Below are 19,373 nucleotides of genomic sequence, written 5' to 3'. Positions count from 1 at the left end.
GAGCCTCCGATGACGATTAATGAGGATTTTTGCATCATTTGAGGTTTTTTTCCAGACACACAATACAGAAATCTCTTTAACATCCCTCTGGTGCTCTTCGTGTGGCGGAGAAAATGACCAAAAGTTTTTGTCAATGAAATTAATGTATTATATTTTAGTTTGATAATGTTTTTTATGTAATATTTTGTATTTTAAGGGATTTTATGGCACTAAATTATATTTATGCAGTATTTATAATCCATTTATTCACTTTTTGAGCACAGACCTGACCCTAACCCTAACTTAAACTGTAATAACAGTCGTAAAAACAGTCGTAAATCTTAAAACAGACTTAAGTTTGATTTCTTTTTAAAGATGACACTTGGCAGATTATTGCTGAAAAAGTGAACTTGAAAAAATAATTATTATTGTTATGAAAAAAATTTATTGTTATGAAAAATACTATTTTAAATTTTATATGAAATATATATTTTCAATATCACGTTTTAATCTAAAACGGCAAGAAAATCAAAGCCATAAATCTAAACAAGTTTTGTTCCAAATTTGAAGTTGATATCTCAAAAAATTAGATTTCAGTGAGATTGTGTTAGGGCCGCAGTACCAAACGCTTCCACTAGAGGAAACTCGCCTCCTGCTCATTTTTGACCGCGAGGAGCACAAGTGTGACAATTTTTTTTGGTCCATTTAACCTGTTCCAATCATGTCCATTATTTTTTTCATGTTCACACAGCAAGTGCCAAAACCTTTACCAAGTTTCGTACCAAGTAAAAAAAAAAGAAGAAAAAAAAAAGAACACTAAATATTTCGTTCAAAAATGACAGAAGAGCACCAGAGGGTTAAAACTCATCTTTGATCACCAAAATGACACATTTAAGCATTTTTTCCTGAAAAAAGTGTCTTCATGCCTTAAAATATCTTGAATGTAACTCGACACCCTTGCCTCATTTATTATGTGCGGTTCTATGAATATGCAAATGAGCCCCGCCTCCACTCACTCAGAGATCCACTGGTTGACGATCACACGTTGATCTGATTGGTTACAAGGTAGTTTGTGACGTCAGAAACACCAGCGATTTCAAAGCGTGTTTTTGAGACTGTCTTTGGTTCACTGCAGTTTTAAGGAGGAAATACTCAGCAATGGTGTCGACTTATGAATTTACACATGGTTTGTCTTAAAGCACATTAAAAACACCACATAGACACATAAACAACATTAAAAGCTGGATTTTCACCACAGGGGGACTTTAAAATAAAGAAAAGAATGTAAGTAAACTAATCGATATGAGGTTTTGTTATGTCACACTTCACTAAGATTGAAGATCAAGTCTCCTTTATTTTTATAGCGCTTTTTACAATACAGAGTGTTTCAAAGCAGCTTTACAGTGATAACAGGAAAATACTGCAACAAGTTCATGTGATAATGAAGCATAGTGCTGTTTTATCACTGCACCGTTTCTGAGCAATAGTGTTTATCACGGACACCATCAGACTTTCGCCTCTAGGTGGCGTCTGTTGTGTTCAGTAACCAGATATCCTGACAGCTCTTGACTGACCTGTTTACTGCATCTAAAAACACCACAGTGATCACTGAATATGTCACTGGAGACCCGTCCTGTACGTCTGTAGGCCTCCAGCTTCAGATCCGCCAGATCTCAGTCCAAACGCTGTGATCAGCACTTCAGAGAGCATTGATTTACAGCATAGTGCCACAGAAGAGCATCAGCCCCGTGGGAGACCTGTCAATCATCACAAGGCCACGCCTACCTCTTTGTGTCACTGAGGGGGGAGGGGCTTCACGGGTCAGAGCTGTGAATTCAAGCTCAGGGTCACTTCTGTTCATTATCTGTGAATGTGCAGCCGTTTCACCAGTGCATCATGGGTCATGTCTTCCCCGGTTACTGGGAATAAATGCAAAAATTATATTCACTAAATTTGCATTCTTAAAGTCCCCCTGTAGTCAATACTTGTATCCCTTAAAACTCATCTTTGATGATCACCAAAATTGCATATTTAAAAAATATTTCTTCATGCCTTAAAACATCTTGAATGTAACCCGACACCCTTGCCTCATTTAGTATACGCGTTTCTATGAATATGCAAATGAGCCCCGCCTCCACTCACTCACTCAGCTCAGAGATCCACTGGTTGACGATCACATGTTGATCTGATTGGTTACAAGGTAGTTTGTGACGTCAGAAACACCAGCGATTTCAAAGCGTGTTTTTGAGACTGTCTTTGGTTCACTGCAGTTTTAAGGAGGAAATACTCAGCAATGGAGTCGACTTATGATCCATATTATCTCTAGCCTTGGCTACCGTATATAGACCGCCTGGGCCTTACGCTGATTTCCTTAAGAGTTTGCAGATTTTCTCTCAGATCTATTGGTCAATGTAGATAAAGCATTAATTGTTGGAGATTTTAACATACACGTAGATAATTCAAATGATGCGTTAGGGGCTGCGTTTATAGATTTATTAAATTCCTTTGGGGTCAAGCAAAACGTCATCGGACCAACTCATCGTCTTAATCACACACTCGATTTAATTATATCATATGGAACCAATCCAACCGATATAGATATCATTCCACAAAGTGATGATGTCACTGACCATTACTTGGTAACTTGCATATTTACGTACTGCTGTAATATGTCATGCTGCACCACGTTATCGACCAGGCAGAACAATCCTTCCATCCACCTTAGATAATTTCTCAAATTGCTTATCTAATCTGTCTCAGCTGCTCAGTGAACCCAAACAAACAGATGAACTAGAAGAACTAACTAGCACTATGAGCACCATTCTCTCTAGAACATTGGATGTTGTTGCACCCATTAAATTAAAAAAGGTCAGAGAGAAAATTAAAGCACCATGGTACAATAATACTACGCATGTTCTAAAGAGAGAAACCCGTAATTTAGAGCGTAAATGGAAACAAACTAATTTAGAGGTCTTTAGAATCGCGTGGAAAGACAGTATGTCACGTTATAAAAAGGCCCTAAAAGCGGCCAGGGCTGAGCACCTCCGCAAACTAATAGAAAATAACCAAAACAATCCTAGGTTTTTATTTAACACCGTGGCTAGACTAACAAATAAACAGACGTCACCCGAACAAAATATCCCGTTACAGTTTAGTAGTAATGATTTCATGAAGTTCTTCACTGAGAAAATAGAAAACATCAGAACCACAATTGTAAACGTTCAATCCTCAATCGCGCCTTATAATTCAGCCTCAATTATCCCCCCGCAAGAACAATTACAGTGCTTTACAACTATAGAACAAAAAGAGTTAAATAAACTTATCACTTCATCTAAAACAACAACATGTTTATTAGATCCTATACCAACTAAACTACTGAAAGAAGTGTTACCCGTAGTGGAAGAGCCTCTCCTCAATATTATTAACTCATCTTTATCTTTAGGTCATGTTCCAAGAACATTTAAACTGACAGTTATAAAACCTCTCATTAAGAAACCACAATTAGATCATAGTAATCTAGCAAATTATAGACCCATTTCGAATCTTCCATTTATGTCTAAAATACTAGAAAAAGTTGTGTCCACTCAACTGGGCTCTTTCTTGCAAGAAAATGATATCTATGAAAAGTTTCAGTCAGGATTCAGGCCGCATCATAGCACTGAAACTGCGCTCGTTAAAATCACAAATGATTTACTATTAGCTTCTGACCAAGGCTGTATCTCAATACTAGTTTTACTTGATCTAAGTGCTGCGTTCGATACTATCGATCACACAATACTCTTAGATCGACTACAAAATTATACTGGTGTTCAAGGACAAGCATTAAGCTGGTTCAAATCATACCTATCTGACCGCTACCATTTTGTCTATTTAAATGGAGAAAAATCGATCATAACTCCAGTAAACTATGGAGTGCCGCAGGGATCTGTGTTAGGCCCTCTTTTATTCTCAATATATATGCTGCCACTTGGAAATATTATAAGGAAACATGGAATTAGTTTCCATTGTTATGCTGATGACACTCAAATCTATATTTCATCACGGCCAGATGAAAACGCTAAATTATCCAAATTGACAGAGTGTGTTAAAGATATAAAAGATTGGATGACGCATAATTTTCTTTTATTAAATCCAGACAAGACAGAGGTAATACTTATCGGTTCAAAAAACCGCCCACAAAACCTCTTACAATACAACTTTGACATCGTAGGATGTCCTGTTACTTTATCCTCTACAGTAAAAGACCTGGGTGTTATACTAGACTGCAACCTGTCTTTTGAAAATCATATTTCATATGTTACAAAAACAGCCTTTTTCCACCTTAGAAAAAGCTAAGCTACGTAACATGCTATCAGTTTCTGATGCAGAAAAGTTAGTTCATGCATTCATGACCTGGAGACTAGATTACTGTAATGCTTTATTAGCTGGTTGTCCTGCATCCTCAATAAACAAGCTACAGTTAGTCCAAAATGCCGCCGCTAGAGTTCTTACTAGATCAAGAAAATATGATCATATAACACCGATTTTATCATCACTACATTGGTTACCTATAAAGTTCCGTATTAATTACAAGGTATTGCTAAGGACTTATAAAGCCCTAAACGGTTTAGCTCCAGTCTATTTAACGGATCTTCTATCGCCCTATAATCCATCGCGCTCTTTAAGATCAATAAATTCAAGGCTTTTGGTCATACCTAGGATATCCAGATCCACCAAAGGAGGGAGAGCATTTTCACATTTAGCTCCAAAACTCTGGAATAGTCTTCCTGATACTGTTCGCTGCTCAGACTCGCTCTCCCAGTTTAAAACTAGATTAAAGATGCATCTTTTCGGCCAGGCATTCATATAATATTGTTAATCTTACAGTTCAAACTACAATCCGGCCTCTAGTTCATAAACGCCAGAGGAGAACTGGCCCCCGACTGAGCCTGGGTTCTCCCAAGGTTTTTTTTTTCTCCATTAGGTCACCTGATGGAGTTTTTTCGGTTCCTTGCCACTGTTGCCTTTGGCTTGCTCAGTTGGGGATATTTTGGGGATATTTAATTTTATTCTATCAATCAATAAATTCCACTAGAAACAAACCTTGTTGTATTATTTTATTTTAATTTAATACTGTGAAGCTGCTTTGATACAATCTGTATTGTGAAAAGCGCTATACAAATATACTTGATTTGATTTGATTTATGAATTTACACATGGTTTGACTTAAAGCTACACTGTGTAATATTTTAAGTTGATTTTTAGCACTTTGAAAAAAACACTTTGTTCTTTCAAAATTATACGTTCTCATTAATGTGTAATCACTTCAACCAACTAATCAAGTATTCTCGTAAGTGTATAATCTGCCATTTAGAATACATACGAGCGAGCCGCTCGAATGGCGGCAGCCATGTTGCGCCTCCATATTGAAAATACATTAGCCAAAGAGGGACATACCTGGAAATTCAAGCTTCGCCTTTCGTGTTTTGACACTCAGTGGCGCCGTGACGAATGCGAGGGGAGATTACTCGTGACTGCCGGCAGATTTGAAATAATACGGCCGCCGTAGGTGTTAAAACGCCCTCGGGATGAGAGGGGCTGGAAAGTAATATTCAGTTGGTAATCATAAACAATTTCACCGCTAGATGGGAGTAAATCCTACACAGTGTAGCTTTAAAGCATATTAAAAACACCACATAGACACATAAACAACAGTAAAAGCTGGATTTACACCACAGGGGGACTTTAACTAAACTTGCATGTTTTGAGAAAGTGTTGGAACCCACACTAACCCGAACACTGAAATAAAACTGGTGTAGAAATAATTTTCACTCAGAAACTACATTTCAGAATTAATTGCCGAGAAACGGCTTGTAACACTGATTTAAATGTGAAATTTTGAAGTAGAAATAGTACATTCTTGTGACATAACCCAGTAATCATGGTTTTGAACTTGTGAAAATCATTGTTTGCAGTGTGTAACATAATCTTCATGTTGTTCCTGGTGTGAAGGCCAGCGTGGGCCAGTGTGTGTTAGTGTGTGTTATCAAGCCTGTGACAGATGTATACCTCTCGACTTCCTGATGACTAGAGAACACACACACGGGTTAGATAGTCCTCAACCTTCCCCCATCACTTTAACTACACCCTTCAGCCAAACGCCTGGCCTCAGAGATACCAGAGAGAGGGAGAGAGAGAGAGAGAGAGAGAGGGAGAGGGGAGAGAGAGAGAGAGAGAGAGAGAGAGGGGGAGAGAGAGAGAGAGAGAGAGAGAGAGAGAGAGAGGGAGAGGGAGAGAGAGAGCGAGAGGGGGAGAGAGAGGGGAGAGAGAGAGAGCGAGAGGGGGAGAGAGAGAGAGAGAGAGAGGGAGAGAGAGTGAGCGAGAGGGGGAGAGAGAGAGGAGAGCGAGAGGGGGAGAGAGAGGGGAGAGAGAGAGAGCGAGAGGGGGAGAGAGAGAGAGGGGGGGAAAGAGAGAGAGAGGGAGAGAGAGAGGGGGAGAGAGAGAGAGATGGAGAGAGAGGGGGGGGGAAGAGAGAGAGAGGAGGGGAGAGAGAGGGGGAAAGAGAGAGAGAGAGAGAGGGGGGGAGAGAGAGATGGAGAGCGAGCGAGAGAGAGAGGGGGAAAGAGAGAGAGGGAGAGAGAGAGAGATGGAGAGCGAGAGAGAGAGAGAGGGGGAAAGAGAGAGAGAGAGAGAGAGAGCATCAGAACCTGTCAGCATGATGGACGAGCTACAGGCAGTGGGTGAGAATAGAGCGTCTACTGTATTATTTGCTGTTTTAGGCGTTGATCTTTTGCAGGGTTTGTCTCTGAGAAGCTCGTTTCCCAGTGGAACACTTGAAGAGTTCAGATGCAAAAGCCTCTAAGTCTGAAATTTTCTTCTAGAATGATCATTTTTATCAAGCTCATATATTTAAGTTCAGTAATTTCACTTAATTGACATTTAATAGGTAATTTTCATTGCCATTTAAGTGAAATTACTGAACATAAATAAACAAGCTTGATAAAAATGATCATTCTAGAAGAAAATTTCAGACTTAGAGGCTTTTGCATCTGAACTCTTCACATATAAACATATAGAAACACACAGAGCCTAACTATGACTTTTTATATCGCAATTCTGGCTTTTTTTCCTCATAATTCTGAGTTTACATCTTGCAATTCTGTTTATAAATTAAAAATAATAAAGGTAATTGCAACTTTTGATCTCACAATTCTCTTATTATTTTCTTTCCACCACAGAAAAAAATAATAAAAATAAAGGTAATTGCTACTTTTTATCTCGCAATTCTTACTTGTTTCTCGCAATTTTGTTTATAAATTAAAAATTTAAAAGGTAATTGCAACTTTTGATCTCACAATTCTGACTCTTTTTTTTTTCTCGCAATTCTGTTTTTATTTTGTTTCCGCCACAGAATAAAAAAAATTAAATAAAGTTAATTGCAACTTTTTATCTCACAATTCTGACTTCTCAGAATTGTTAGAAAAAAAGTTGTAATTACCCGTTTTATTTTATTTATTTATTTATTTATTTTCTATACAGAAACAAGCTTCCATGCTGTCAGAGTGATGTTGTGAGAGGCTTTATAAACGATAGCACACAGTGTGCTCTGTTGATCTCCCAGCATGCTCTAGTCCTGCAGATCCCAGAGCGGTTCTGAGGAAGCCCAGCACATGTTCAGCACAGCTTGAGCTGTAGATAAGACTGAAGCCTGAGCCTGAGTTTGACCCCCACACACACACACACACACACACACACACGTCTAGATGCCACATCCCTTCCCGGGACAAGTGTGTTTCCATAGTGACAGCGAGGAAGGTTTGAGTTGATGACATAGCCAGAACTTTTGACTGGTAGTGTATTTTTATGTGCCTGTTTGTATGGTTGTGTTTTGAGCGAGCACATGTAATATGAACACACACACACACACACACACACTTTCTCTTCCCCCACCCAAACATGTTGGCATCTTTTAACAACACGACGTGACCCTGGATGACTGGTCAGTCTATAGCGTCGTCATTGATTAGCCAGCTCTGCGTTAAGTGGCTCAGCATCGCCCTCGGCTCGATTGATTATCTGAACTCCAGCTGTGATCGTCGTTTATCGGCCGCTTGTCAGTCGAAGAGCATCAGACTATGAAGTGGACTAATGCAATTGAGATGCTTGCGTGTGTAATTGAATCATTGATTTGTTTTGACAAGCCCAATTATGCTAATCTCCTCAGAATATGCACGTTGTGTTGTTAATAACTCTTTTATATTGTGACTTGCTGATTGAGTTTGAAAAGGCTGTAAATCTTCTGGAGCTCGAGATGCTGAACTGAGCTCATATAAGATGCACTTGAGTTGATGTGCACTTTTGTAAGTTGTGATTTACTTCTTTATTGGTCGATGCGTGATGACAGATGATGTGCTAGCACACAGACAGCGCTGGGGAAGGAGAGAAAGGGTTTTTGTAAATGTTTGTCCTGCAAATAAAGTGGATTACATCGAGTCTGAGATTCAGAGGCACAGAATGCACATCAGCACTCGCTGAGAATAAGAGTTATTAGGGGAATATAGATTGATTTCAATGATCAAGAAACTAATTTAATGGTACAAAAAAAATCATATATGATTTATGTAATAAATGATAATAAAAATGTTATGTATAATAAATACAAAAATGATATTGATTAAAACAATGAATGTATAAAAATGATAATATATATTAATAAATGTATATATATATATAATGTATATTAATTTACATATGTATATATAAAGGCTTCAGATGCCATCTGAAATTTTCTTCTAGAATGGTCATTTTTATCAAGCTTGTTTATTTAAGTTCAGTAATTTCACTTAAATGGCAATTAATAAGTAATTTTCATTGCCATTTAGATGAAATTACTGAACTTAAACAAGCTTCATAAAAATGATCATTCTAGAAGAAAATTTCAGAAGGCATCTGAACTCTTCACATATATATATATGTGTGTGTGTGTGTGTGTGTGTGTGTATTATTTATATATTTGTTTTTTAGAGAGAGAGAGAGAGAGAGAGAGTGTGTGTGTGTGTGTGTGAGAGAGAGAGAGAGAGAGAGTGTGTGTGTGTGAGAGAGAGAGAGCATCAGTCGGGCCTGCGCGCGTCTATTGTTCGCTCAGCGCGTGAACACAAAGACTCTTGAGGCGGGTTCATCGAGCACGAGCGCCGCGGGACCTTCAGCTCGAGGCCTCGCGCGAGTTAAACCGGACGATTCTACCTCAATAACCGACGTTTCTCATGGTTTTACACCGATTTTCATGATTTCCCGCGTCCCGGGATTCACATAAAGCCCGTTTGGAGTCGGTCGATCCTCCGTTACGTCAGTGTTTCAGGTAAAGCTGAGGGGGTTTATTTACACCGCTTCTGTGGGACATTTAACTCTTATTTTAACAGACTGAGGGGCTTTATTTTAATTTCATTGTCGACTTTCATTCTGACATGTTTTGCGGTTTTATTAGATCTTGTTTTGGTGTTTTATTTCAATGGTTCTGTGGTTCATGTCGGTGTTTTATTGAGCTGTTAGCATTAGCATGTAGCCTCGGGCCTCATCACTAGGCTTTTATTTATGAATAATCATTCCCATTTAAATCTGTAATGTCAGTTTTCCCTTATTAAAGTCCGTCAGATTATGATCTCTCACTAAACGTGTTGTAGTGCTGAATGTGTGTGTGTAATAATGTAGTGTAAACACACTGATCTGTGGGTCTCATGACCAGACAATCTGCTGTTTATTCACAATGAAAACCCTCACATTATGTTTATATCACGAGCAAACACTTTAAACTACATTTTACTTGTTGAGAGGCTGACATACATGTTTAAAACGTCTTAAACTCGAGTTGTCTTTTAAACAACATTATTTATTTCCTCAAATCGTCATTAAACTCTTTATTGCAGGTTTTATACACATGCATGACGTTTAATCTGTCCTGCTGCATTTCAGAAATACTCTGCATTTTGCCGTGATGTTTGGAGAGAGATGTGCTTTACTCCTGTAAGACTGTATTAATGTTTGTGTGCCGATAATGCTGAGATATCCCTGTATCAGCAGCTGTCGACTCTGTAAAGTAGCTCTCAAGTGTTTTCCTGTTAATTCGCAGTAATTTCCATTTACTGGAAGCCATCAGCATCGTCTCGAGGGTCTCTGTGGTGTTGTGGTGAAAACACTCATTAGCAGATCATATGATCATCGTTTCCCATTTTTCACATGCGATGGACCATTAGCCTGTCATGTCAGGCATGAAGAACAACTGTATGTAGTTTGTATGTTGAGATCTGTCCTGTAAGCACTTATCGTGTGGCACGTTTAGATGGGAATTAGATTACGGCCATAGCCTGAAGTAATGCGAGAGACCGAGAGATGATGATGTTTTCAAGAAAGCAATTTACTGCATGGGAAGTTTGTTGTTTGATTTGATTTAGAAAGTCATTAAGCAGCAGTAGACTTATATCTCTTAATGGGACGCTCTTAATATCTAGTGCTCACGTTTATTCACTCGCTTAATGGCTGAGCAGGAAAAAATGCTGAATTCTGCTTTAATCTGAATATAACTCGTGTTTTATTCATCTCTGACCTGTGAAGTGGAAAGGTGTCGTGCCTGTTTTAGAAGGGATTTGTGTCGGACTGGACTAAACCGTGTCCGGTGAATATTTAATGGCTCGAAGACTGTGTTATGAATGTTTAATGAAGGATGCGCTCTGATTTCGGGAGACTTTCTAAGCGTGAGAGTGAAGTTTGTGCTGTCCGGTGTTTTGCTCTGAATCGCTCAGTTGTCTCTCTCTAGGAAACACACACGTATATGAGCAAAGAAGTCTTTTAGGTGGATGCTTTTCTCCAGGTCAGTTCTGTTGTTGGGTCAGAAGTGTGTTTGTGTGAACCAGGATTAGATGAAGTCATTTGGTATCTTTAATATTATATTATTGATACTCCAAGACACATGGTAAAAGGTTAACCAATAATGTACTGTTGATTAAAATGCTAAATTTGGTATTATATTGTGTGTGTAAATGAATAGTCTTGGACTTGGTGATGGAAATACAGGACAATAGAGACACCAGAATGACAATATTCATGATTCTGAAGCTGAAAACAGAATTATTCTAGATGAATATGCTTGAACTCTGTCACTGACTAGATTTATTAAAAATCATGTACGCCACTTACTGTAACATCAGACATTTGGCATTATCAGGACAGACAAATATTCCCCATTGCATTATTATACATTATATTCAACATTATGTATAGTAGTTTAATGTAGTACTGACACTAAAACTCTTTTGGTGAACTAGCCATGATGCATATTGTTGCATTTCTGTATTGCGATATATTGACACCCCTAGAAGTGACGCTGCCTTTCAGATCGCAGATGCATGAGGTGAAACTGTGGGAAATCAGACGTTTAATGGGCTGTTCACATCGAGCTGGAGAGCGGCGGTTATCAGCTTCACACTTCAGGAGTATACGGTGTTTGTTGGTTTCTTTTAGTCAGATTTGCTCCAGCATGCTTCATGTTTCTCATCAAGCCCAGGCTTCATTCTCTGGCCATGTTTCTGTGCCATTTGTAAGTCACTTTGGTTAAAAGCAACTGTTAAAGTTTGATTTAACATCCAGAAATAGCCAATGTTGTGTGGTTATAATTTATGGTGGTTGTTTAATGACAATAAAAACATGGGTATCTGGATAGGAAAAGCTGCCTTTTTTTAGTCAAATCATAATTATTATAGTGCTTTTCTTAATACACATTTCACAGCAGCTTTACAGATACTCTTATTGTCATTTTTATAATGCTTTAATGTTTTAACTAAGCAAATTTTAGGGCTGGGCGATATATAACGATGGTATAAATTATTTATTTAGTGTGTGTATGTATGTATATATATGTATGTATATATATATATATATACACACACACACACACACACACACGTAGTTGTTTGTCGTGTTTTTGAATCTTACTCTGAAATGAGCAAATGTTCTTTTTCATCTTCATTCTTGTGTTGTTTGTATAAATCAATTAGAGAGCGTCTTCCTGTTCGTGCGACCCTCCATTTTACGATGCGTCGTGACGTTGACAGCTCTCTGATTTATTTGCGAGACACGTCGAGCCGTCATTATGAGGCGGAGCTGTTTCCGCGACAACAGGGGTCGTGACCTCATTGTGGCTGAATGCATCGTGTCATAGATGTGTTTAATTGGCGGGATGGAGAGGGTTAGGGGTGTGGCTGACCTCCGACCCCTGCGCTGGGTTTATGGAGGGTCTTTACTGCTCGAGTGTGAGACCGTCACTGTACTAACACACACACACACGTTTGGTTTTCTATCTTGATGGGAACTCTCCATAGATGTAATGGTTTTTATACTGTACAAACTGTATATTCTCGCTCCTTACGCTAACCCTACCCATCTCTCTCACACACACACACACACTAGCCTTACCCATCACACACACTAACCCTACCCATCACACACGCTAACCCTACCCATCTCTCTCACACACACACACACACACACACACACACGCACTAGCCTTACCCATCACACACACTAACCCTACCCCTAAACCTACCCATCACACACACACACACACACACACACACACACACACACTCTAACCCTACCCATCACACACACACACACACACTAAGGGTTACTGAAATTTGACACTTTCAAAAAAATTATTCTGTATGATTTATACAAGCTTTGATTTATATAAGCTTTTTTCCTCAGGTTAGGCCCACAGTGACACGAGTCCCCATGAGTGTGTGTGCATTAAGGTTTAAGTCCCGCACTGGGATAGAAAAACATGTGTACACACACACACACACACACACACACACACACACTCTCACTCTCACTCTCTCTCTCTCTCTCTCTCTCTCTCTCTCTCTCTCTCTCTCTCTCTCTCTCTCTCTCTCTCTCTCTCTCTGTATACATTCACTCTTTTCCCAAAAGTCAAATCAACATCTTGCGCCACGTTTTAGCGCCACTGGATCACTGACCAATCAGCACTGCCGGTCAAAAGTTTGGAATAATTAGGTTTTTTAAATGTTTTTGAAACAAGTCTCTTCTGCTCACCAAGGCAGTGTACAGTAACGTACAGTAAGAACAGTGAAATATCATTCCAGTGTAAATCATCTGTTCTCTATGTGAATATATAGTAAAGTGTAATTTATTCCTGTGATCAAAGCTGAATTTTCAGCATCATTACTCCAGTCTTCAGTGTCACATGATCCTTCAGAAATCACTCTAATATGATGATGAATGTGATGTCATTAAACTCTCCTGATGTTTCACTGATATGTTGAATAATTTCTCTCTCTCTCTCTCTCTCTCTCTCTCTCTCTCTCCCTCTCTCCCCGCTCAGGCTGTTCCTCCAAGTCGTTCAAGCTGTACTCTCCAAAGGAGCCCCCCAACGGAAGTGCTTTCCCCCCCTTCCACCCCGGCACCATGCTGGACCGAGACGTGGGGTGAGCTGAGACTAATCCCTGTATCAGTCACTGTAATATTCTCACACTGGGCAGTCATTTGGGCCACTTGTTGAGTCAAAAACAGGTCCAAAGTAAAGGCAGTATCACCTGTTTCATCAGAGTGCATTTCTACAAGCTCAGAGTAAATGGTAAAGCGATGTAAATAAGGGATCATGTTCATCCAGCCGGTTGTTATCTCAGAATAAACCCGACAGTGTGATCAGGATCAGGTCTTCCATCAGCCTGAAGGGGTTTATTCTGAGATAACACACACACACACACACACACACACCTGAAGGGGTTTATTCTGAGATAACACACACACACACACACCTGAAGGGGTTTATTCTGAGATAACACACACACACACACACACACACACCTGAAGGGGTATATTCTGAGATAACAACCAGCTGGATGGACATTTACATTTAAAATGCTTTTATCCAAAGCGACTTGCATTGCATTTCAAGGTACACATTTACATTCTTATGTACATTATCCCGCTTATTACACGGATACTTTCCTGGAGCTCAAACAGAAGAGCGTTGGCACTTGCAACGCCAAGGTCATGGGTTCGATTCCCAGGGAAAGCAAGAACTGATAAGAATGTAAATGTGTACCTTGAAATGCAATGTAAGTCACTTTGGATAAAAGCGTCTGCCAAATGTAAAATGTAATGTAAATGGATACTTGCAACATAAGTAAATAATTAGACTTGAAATATTGTTGAGTCAAAATATGTTATTACGCAAAGCTTCCGCGGAGAGAGCAGTTGCTAGCGCGGCAAGTTCAAACTCGACAGACATTTAAGAGATACGGTATACAGTCATATCACTTACAGAGTACACTTTATCTGCCATCGAATTCAGTGTAATATTGCTAATGTTGCTTGATCACTCCCACTATATGCAGATAAAAATAAAATGTCTTGACTATTTTAAACTTGCTGTTTTGCTAAGACGTTCTAAATCCTGTGTGTTTAATCAAGTAAAGATTCTCAGATTGTGTCATGCTTTTCTGAATGGACACACGTAGTGGTGCACGATATATCGGCCGCTGATATAATATCGCCAAACAGTCCAGTTTGGCTCAATCCATATATTTGGCGACATACATAGTAGAAATTAAGCTAACGTCCTTCGGGCTATGCACGTACACTTCCAGGCCGGGTCAGTAGCCTATACAGTATCGATCGGCTGCAGCTTGCTTTTACTCTAAATGATGTATTGTCACCCTAGTAAAAAAACAGCCTATGTGGAGGTGGAAAAATATCTTCCTTGAGTGATAAGAAGAGTTTTGTTTCACAATTGAATGGATGGAATTTGACGTGAAGTTGAAGATGAAGTTGACGATGCTGACTCGCGATCTTCGCAGTAGTGAACGCGCCAGAGAGAAATGCACATTTCATACGGATGACATAAGTAGAGAACAGTCTGTTTTCTTTCGTTTTGAATTGTTCTGTTTAAAAGTACACATTTCAAGCTTTCTATATATGTCTCAGGTCTGTGAGGCAAGGCTGCCTTATACGCTGAGATTCAGTTCATTTATGAGACGAGCTCCAGTTCACGCGCCGGCGCCTCCGTGTCGTGATTAAATATTTTCTACTATATTTACTTCTTATTTATTAAATCCAGACAATTGGTTGATGAAACATTGATTTAAAATTAAGATACAATTAATACAAAACGAAATTAAATTTAAAGACAGGCTTTGTGCTTTCTGCTTGAGGTCTCTGTGAAAGTTTTAAAGCAGTCTTTTAGTGCCGCTTTCAGAGCGCTCACGTCCGTAACGGAGAACTGTCCCGTCCGCCTGTTTTTGTTTTTTTGTTTTTTGTGAAATAATTTTCTAACAATTAAAATATCCACTGTAGCTGCAGCCCAACTTGATTCTATCCTACACGTAGCAAGTGATCAGCGTGTGTTGACGTGAACCATGGACATAATTGAAAGTTTATGCACTGGGATTTTGTTGGATTCACTTAATATATCAGAGATTGCTGAGGGGTGTTTATAAATATCTGGGAAATTTCTGGATGTTTCTTAATGTTTCTTAATGACAGAGGTTAGGTGCAGAGCAGCGTACGCAATCGTTGAACTATAGGCTGGAGGCGTACATTCAACAGCACAGTTTCTCAGCACTCGTCAATCTTACCATTTAACCCAATGAGCATGTTATACAAAACTCTCAGACATTGACATTGCCTATTCATTGCCTTTTCATCCTTATTCATAGTGTGAATTCAGGACACACTTGTATCCTTTATAAAACTGTATTTTTATATAAATATTTATTTTTTTCTTCTGAAAATCTGATGACATATTTTGCACACAGGTAAAGGTGCCCAATATCAGTCATTTCTGAAAATAAATTACAAAAGTAAAAAAAAAATAGCTTTGGAAAATAGCTCTTTATTTGATTATCATAAAAATGTGTTTTCTATACAGAGATATCGACATCTGTAAATATCGGTATCGGCCATAACAGCAATATTAATATCGGTTATCGGTATTGGCCACAATTTTCACATCGGCGCATCACTAGACACACGGATACTAATTTAATTTGTGTGGGTCTTAAAAGGTCAGAAAGGCATTACATTTTATTTTAGAAACCCTGTCAGTCAAGGGATATTATAAGAATATTTTTGAGCACTAAAAATTTACATTTGTGCATTTGGCATACGCTTTTATCCAAAGCGACTTACATTACATTTCAAGGTACACATTTGCATTCTTATCAGTTCTTGCTTTCCCTGGGAATCGAACCCATGACCTTGGCGTTGCAAGCGCCAATGCTCTTCTGTTTGAGCTACAGAAAAAACTACCCTAAAAGAATAATTGTGCGGTTCAGTGTGTGTTTGGATGCTGTGCGGTGAGAAGATCTGCATCAGCGCTAGTCTCTGTCAGATGCTGGAACATGAAGTGCTCACCCCTGTCTGTGGTGGACACGATCTGTCACTCAGGGTGCAGGATTAGACCGTATTCGAGGAAGAGGGTGTGGTTTCCAGTATGCCAGGGCTGTAAAGTCTAGTGGGGGTCAGATCTACTGTGGCACGCTGATAACATGCAGAAAACGACTGTCTTCCTGTCTGTGTTGTTTTTTGTTTTTTTTATTAACAATTTTTGCAAGTAACAACATTTAACATTCATTCCATTAACATTAATCCTACTGACATTTGAAATTAACAATGAGTAGAACAATTGACTTTGTACGAGGGACACCGAGTAATGACATTTAAACAGATAATACAGACAATTATTAAATAAGCAATGAAGTAAAAAGAAAGGCAAAGAAATAAATTTGCATTACTTTCATTTTGACTCAAGTAGGCGGATAGAAAGATCTCATTTAAACATGGTATCTCTGTTCACAGGTGACCTTTATAATCTTATTTAATATCTGGGATGTTTTAATTGCTTTAGTTTCTTTTAAATTTACATAGGGATTTTTAATTCAGAGCAAAAGACAATTAACTTTGGTTTCGAAGCTGTAAATTTAGATTTGTGGATATGACCCTTTTCCAAGCATACACATGATTTTGACTGCGTTATCTAAAAGAACAAAAATAAGACCATTTCTTCTGTAATAAAACTGAAATCTCTGTCCAAAATGATACTGTGAAATGACATCTAAAAAACAAATGAAGCACAGATTATTTTTGACATTATCTTTCATGGTCGTCTTGTTTTCTGTCTTGTTTCCGCAGCCCGACGCCCATGTACCCCCCAACATACCTGGAGCCGGGCATCGGGTGAGGCCTTTACACCTGGAAAACCTGACATATGAAATAATAGTCAGAAAAATCTGTTATTAAACCGTTAATTTAACCTTTAGCCAAAATATATTTAAAAACGTTTGCATGTGTTTTTTGATTGATGCATCAGACTCATGTAGTCTGATATAGTGAGAATATGGAGGAAAAAACACCTTAATTTTATTCAGAGACTCAAACTGAGCAAAAATTTTCTGCAGAAGCTGATATTTATATGCACTGAAAGTGATGAAATTCTGATGCTTTTAATGTACATCGAGATCTTTATAGCAGATACTTGCATAATGCATATAAATATCAATATCTGCCAATAATATGTCTTAGTGAGCGTCGTTTTATGATCAAAGCTGTAGTTTTAAAACATAATGCAGTGCAATACAACGATGATTGAAAGATGAACAAATAACCCTTCCTCAAAAGCCTGATGATCATATTTGATACTCGTGATTTTTAGAATAAATGATGATGATAATCAAGTAAACCTGCTTCAGTCCAGCTGAAATATTACTAACAATATCAAAGTTATTCTTACGTTTCCTTGATAAAATCAGTGCAGATTGACAGCAGAAAGACTCGTGAAGCTCGAGCTGAAGGAGGACGTTTGTACAGTTACACTGAAAGACTTTTACTGGATAAAAGAGTCTAAACTCTCGATCAGACACAGAAGCACTGGAGGAGATTGAGTGCGACAGGTTTATCAGATGATTTTGATCATTTACAGGCCTTAGTGTGTATCAAATATAATACAGTAGAATTACAGGATTAATACACTTGGATTAAAACATACAGATGCTGTATTAGGATATTCATTATTAAAAGAACTACTATGATTGTGTTAAAGCATATAAAGTGCATGAAGTGTCAGTGCATGTCTGAGTGTTAACACACACTCTCTGTCTCAGGAGACACACACCTTATGGGAATCAGACAGACTACAGGATATTTGAACTCAACAAACGGCTTCAGAACTGGACGGAGGTGAGTTTGATGTTCTGTGCGTTTCATGCTTCACTATCAGCAACACTTTTAAGATGCTTTATATATGCGTGACATGAACCCTCTATAACATCAGCTGACTGATCGACTTCTCTTCCTCTCTCAGGAGTGTGATAATCTGTGGTGGGACGCGTTCACTACCGAATTCTTTGAGGATGACGCAATGCTCACCATCACGTTTTGTCTGGAGGACGGTCCTAAACGATACAGTGAGTGTCACATATCAGACAATAAGATATTAATTAACAAGTTTGCATCTGTATTTACGGCTGATAACCTGTGATCGAGTTGCTCGAGACAAACATTACCTGCTGTAAACGAGGTTTTAGTTATTCATAGAGCATTTTTAATAAGTGCACATTAATATTGCGCTGCTCATTACATTCAGTTAAAGATTTTCCTGACACTTGAGAATTGAATTGATTTGTTTTTCTGACGGGTGCATTATCATCTCTCTTCAGCGATTGGTCGGACGCTGATTCCTCGTTACTTCAGGAGTGTGTTTGAGGGCGGCGCCAACGAGCTCTACTACGTCCTGAAACACCCGAAAGAGTCTTTCCACAACAACTTCGTGTCTCTGGACTGTGATCAGTGTACTATGGTCACGCAGAACGGCAAACCCATGTTCACGCAGGTGTGTGTGTTGTTTAATGCAACGTTTTTGGTATGTATATGTGTGTGTGTGTGTTCAATGTTCAGTTTATTTATAAAGCACATATTAATACAACAACAGTTGATCGCAGTGCTGTACATGGGACAAAGCAAAATAATCATAAAATCACATTCAAGTTCTATATCATTACAACACAGTCAAAGATAAAACCAGAGAATCAATGAGGCATTAATGAAAACCCGTTACACCACTAACACAACACTCAAACGCCAGAATAAAAAAATATGATTTTAAATGTCGTTTAAATTCTCTAAGCTGGATGTAATGAGGTAAACCATTCCACAGTGTGTGTGTGTGTGTGTAACTCTGCTGGTCTTCTCAGGTGTGTGTGGAGGGCCGTCTCTACCTGGAGTTCATGTTTGATGACATGATGAGAATAAAGACGTGGCATTTCAGCATCCGGCAGCACAGAGAGCTCATTCCCCGCAGCATCTTGGCCATGCATGTCAGTTCCTCCTCCTGGGTCTCGCTCTAG

At 38.8% G+C, this 19,373-nt stretch overlaps 1 protein-coding gene across 3 annotated transcripts in view; it reads left to right on the top strand.

Moving 5' to 3' along the window:
• Positions 1-19,373, top strand: part of ldb1b (LIM-domain binding 1b) — a 45,489-nt gene that overhangs the window by 10,162 nt on the left and 15,954 nt on the right. Inside the window, exons 1-7 of one of the 3 annotated variants that reach the window (XM_084101730.1) lie at positions 6,631-6,698; positions 13,352-13,454; positions 17,164-17,208; positions 18,132-18,207; positions 18,332-18,434; positions 18,687-18,859; positions 19,221-19,343. In XM_084101730.1, coding sequence (XP_083957856.1) covers positions 6,674-6,698; positions 13,352-13,454; positions 17,164-17,208; positions 18,132-18,207; positions 18,332-18,434; positions 18,687-18,859; positions 19,221-19,343 — 648 coding nt within the window. In that variant the 5' untranslated portion in view covers positions 6,631-6,673. Of the gene's footprint in view, positions 1-6,630; positions 6,699-9,059; positions 9,317-13,351; positions 13,455-17,163; positions 17,209-18,131; positions 18,208-18,331; positions 18,435-18,686; positions 18,860-19,220; positions 19,344-19,373 lie in introns of those variants that run through there. The other 2 variants (XM_084101732.1, XM_084101731.1) reach the window with 2 other exon arrangements.

This window comes from Abramis brama, assembly GCF_963993115.1.
Source record: "Abramis brama genome assembly, chromosome: 23".
In the NCBI taxonomy this organism is placed as follows: Eukaryota; Metazoa; Chordata; class Actinopteri; order Cypriniformes; family Leuciscidae; genus Abramis; species Abramis brama.
This window is presented reverse-complemented; position numbering and strand designations above follow the sequence as displayed.